Genomic DNA, 3,990 nt, shown 5'->3' with positions numbered 1-3,990 from the left:
GCTGTGGTACACTAGGCCTGGGCATAATGGGGTGTTCCAATTGAATAAGAATGATAATGATGCAGTGTTAATGACTGAGTTGGTGAGGGATCATGGAGAGATTCATGTCTATGTAGAGTATCCAGTACATGACCCTATACTTATTAATGGTGGTAATGGTATGCCTTTGGATGTTGTTGTACAGGCTGATTATGATGACCTTTTGTTTGTTAGTGATTCTGAGAATTTCAGCTCTAGTGAACCTGATCATCCTTTTGATGGTTATTATAATGGAAAGGGCTATTACTGCATCAGTGGTTCTAATTTTGTGGATGATGATGATTGGGATGATGGTGATGATCACTGGGATGGTGGCAGTGCTGATGGTAGGGCTGGTGGCAGCATTAGTGGTAGGGATGGTGGCAGAGATGGTGGTGAGGAGTTCTATGATGGTGGTGCAAGGGATGCAGGTAATAGAAAGGATGATAATGATGATGAAGTGCAAATACTTGGGTCCAGGGAAGGAACCAATTGTTGAAGAACCACAACAGGATGGGCTGTCACCATTGACAGTAATGATAGTTCTGGGGACAGTGATGTAAAAGGGGCAAGATCAATGAACCCCAACCAGAGATATGCGGGTGAAGATAGTGCAAGTAATGACAATGATGCAGTGATGCACATGCATGATTAGATGGGGGATGGGGAAATGAACTCAGACTACACTACTGAGGAGCTGTTGAGCCTAAGTGAGTCATCATCTGATGGTGAGTTTCAGGGTGATGGTGATGATGGCAGTGATAGTGAGGTGATGCTACTGTTAATGAAAGAGTTGTGAGAAATGTCAGAAGGAGGAAGAAGTTCCCTATGTTTAGACTAGTTTTCAATCCTGAACACTTGGTATTTGAGAAGTACATGTTATTTACCTCATCTAAGCAGTTCAAGGATACTATTACTAAGTATGCTGTGAAAGTTGGATGTGGGTTGAAGGTTGTGAAGAATGACAAAGTTAGGGTCAGAGTGAAATGTCAACCTCCTTGTAAGTTTTCAGCTTACCTTGCAAAGCTGTCAAGCGAGATGAGCTGGCAAGTGAAGGCTCTGAACTTGGAGCACACATGCACTAGGAGCTACAAAAACCCAAGGTGTTCTGGCAAGTTCCTTGCAGAGAAGTTGATGAAGAAAGTGAAGAGGCAGCCTGATAATTAGCTAAGGGACATTCAAGAGGTTGTGCATGAGAAGTATGTTATTAATATTAGTGCAGGAAAAGCCAGCAGGGTTAGAGAAAAGGCTTAGAAGTTTGTTAATGGGTCTTTTATAGAGAAGTACAATCAATTGTGGGATTACTGTGCAGAACTAAGGAGATCCAACCCTAGCAGTACAGTTGTGGACCTGGCTAAGGGGGTGTGCAGTTGTAGGAGATGGGATATCACTGGTATCCCATGTTGCCATGCAGTTTCATGCATATTCTTCAACAAAGAGCAAGCTGAGAAGTACACTAACGCCTGCTACCAAGTCAGCACATACAAAGCATGTTCTGAGCACTCCATTGATCCACTCAATGGTGCCAATATGTGGACCCTAACTAGTCTCCCTCCTGTGTAGCCTCCCATAAAGAGAAGGTCACCAGGCAGGCCCAAGAAGAAGAGAGCCTTAGAACCCAATGAACCAAGGAGGGGTCACAACAAGGACTTGGGTATTACCAAGAGGTGCAAGTCTTGTGGGAAGATAGGTCACAACAAAAGAAGCTGTAAAGTTGAGGTTGGAGGAAATTCTTCACTGCTTGGTGCCCAAAACCAAAGAAGAAATATACCAAACCAGGTAAAACTAATGTTTTGAAATTCTGCATGTTTTGAAATGTCATGTAATGCTTTAACTTAGTTGTATTTGCTGCTGCCTGTAGACTAATTACAATGGCCAAGCTAGTGAACCAAATGCCACAAATATGCCATCAAACCAGCAACCAGCAGCCATCAATCAACAATCAGGAAGCCAGCAACCAGCATCCACCAAGCAGCAACCCTACAACCAAGAATCAAACCAATACTAATCCAAGGAAGAGAAGGAGAGGGTGTGTCACAAGTGAAACTCTGACTGCATCAAGAAATGCATCAAGGTACAAGGAGGCACTGAGGTTTGCTGAGAGCCAGGCATCTGTGCATGGTCCAAGGGGATAGGCTAGTGGAGTGCAAAAACACTTTTTAGGTTTACACTTTTGAGCTTTTGTAATTGGCAAACATGGCCTATTTTTTGGTTTAAATTCACTGCCTGAATTATGGCAGACATTTGTAATTGGGTATAGGCAGTGTTAGTAGTTACTGTAACTAGTGTTGGTAGTTAGTCTTTGATGTGGCTGAACTGATGTGCCTCATGTAGGTTTTTTGCATATTTATGAATGTTAATGTAGACTTGGTCTACCTTATTAATGAATGACTTATTAATGAATGACCTGTTGTGTACTGCATTTTATGTAGAAGGGGCAAGTAGTACAAATTTGGTAAGCCTGTTGTGTAGTGAAGATTTGGTGAATGAATGACTTATATTGCAGCATTGTAGATTTGGATGATGATGACTTATATTGCATCATTGCAGATTTGGACATTGATGACTTATATTGCAACCTGTAGAATTGGAATTGCACTTAATTGGCTTTTGTTATGTATTGCAGAATTTGCTTATGTTATGTATTGCATATTTACTACAATATATTGCAAATTTGGTAAACCTGTTGTGTATTGCAAATTTGGTGAGATTGTTGTATATTGTAGCAAAACAGAATTTGGTAATTGTTGAGTATATCAACAATGGTTAGATTACCAATATTGCAGATTTGGTAAATTAACAATCTAATTGCAATCAATTAAGGTAATTAACAAAGCCACCATTACACACCAACTTAACACTGAACTATGTCATTGCATTGCATATTTCATTCTGACATCATTGGGATACATAGGATTACACTATCATCATCATCACCATCCACTAGCAACCTTGTCCTAACCCTGCCCTAACCCTGCCTACACCCATATTGTCCAAAACATGCTACCCCATACCCCACCCATCTAACCCACCAAAGCTAGAATCACACAAAGGCATATCTCACACAGTATTAGTGTCAATATCAAACAGACTGTCAAAAACTTCTCCCTCTTCTTACAGGTTGAAACCTCCACTTGGAGCCTGAGAATTTTCTGCCTCATTTCTGGGATCAGCACCTTCCCACACTCACAAATGTCATCATCAATCCATTGGAAGAACTTGCACTTCTTACCAACCTGAAATTAAACCCAAATTCCAAACAAAATGATCAAATAACAAACCCAAATGAACAAAATGAACAAACCAACTTGAGGACATCTTACCCAGTAATTGGGACACCCATAGAACCTTCTCCCTAGATTGTTCTCTGTCCAGGACACCACTAGCACGGGCTTCTGAGGGGAGGGGCAATAGCACATGCGTGGTGCTCTCCACCTCAAGCTTCCCTCCGATGATGTAGAGGCAGATGCAGAGCTAGCTTCCATTCTCCTTCCTTGGATTGGAGGGTCGTTCTCCCTCATTTTCTTCAATTTTAGTGTGATTTGGATTTGGTTTTTTTAGGGATTTAGTTGTTTTAGGGGTTTCGTTCAACTCAAAATGGGTTTCATTTGGTGATTTTAGGGATGAGGAAGATGACGTGGGTTTTAGGGTTTCACTTTCAATTTGGGGGCTTTCTCTACAATTTTGGGATTTTCGTGTGTGCTAACTAAGGTGTGACTGAGGTAGTTGAGGGGTAGGGTCACGTGAGGGGTCTGGGAGGCGGGAAGATGAGGTAGACAACTGAGGTGTCACTCACGTGAGTGGCATGTGAGTTTTGGTTGAGTGGTTTGGACATGTAGGATTATTTATTATTTTAATGAGTGGGCTTGACAAGTGGAGGTCTGTTAGACACGTAAGATTTTTCCGTTGCTTGCCTGACAGAAATGACCATTTAAAAAATGATTTTCTTTTTTTAGGGATGACATTAGCAAA

At 41.5% G+C, this 3,990-nt stretch overlaps 1 protein-coding gene across 1 annotated transcript; it reads right to left on the bottom strand.

Annotated features, from left to right (window-relative positions):
* Positions 1-3,041: 3,041 nt before the first annotated feature.
* LOC142616049 (uncharacterized) lies at positions 3,042-3,539 on the bottom strand. Its single transcript, XM_075788939.1, has 2 exons — positions 3,342-3,539; positions 3,042-3,254 (listed from the first exon to the last, which is right to left on the bottom strand). The coding sequence occupies exons 1-2, from the start codon at positions 3,537-3,539 to the stop codon at positions 3,042-3,044; spliced, it is 411 nt and encodes a 136-aa protein (XP_075645054.1).
* Positions 3,540-3,990: the final 451 nt, after the last annotated feature.

Source organism: Castanea sativa, chromosome 11 (genome assembly GCF_040712315.1).
Source record: "Castanea sativa cultivar Marrone di Chiusa Pesio chromosome 11, ASM4071231v1".
Lineage (NCBI taxonomy): Eukaryota > Viridiplantae > Streptophyta > Magnoliopsida > Fagales > Fagaceae > Castanea > Castanea sativa.
This window is presented reverse-complemented; position numbering and strand designations above follow the sequence as displayed.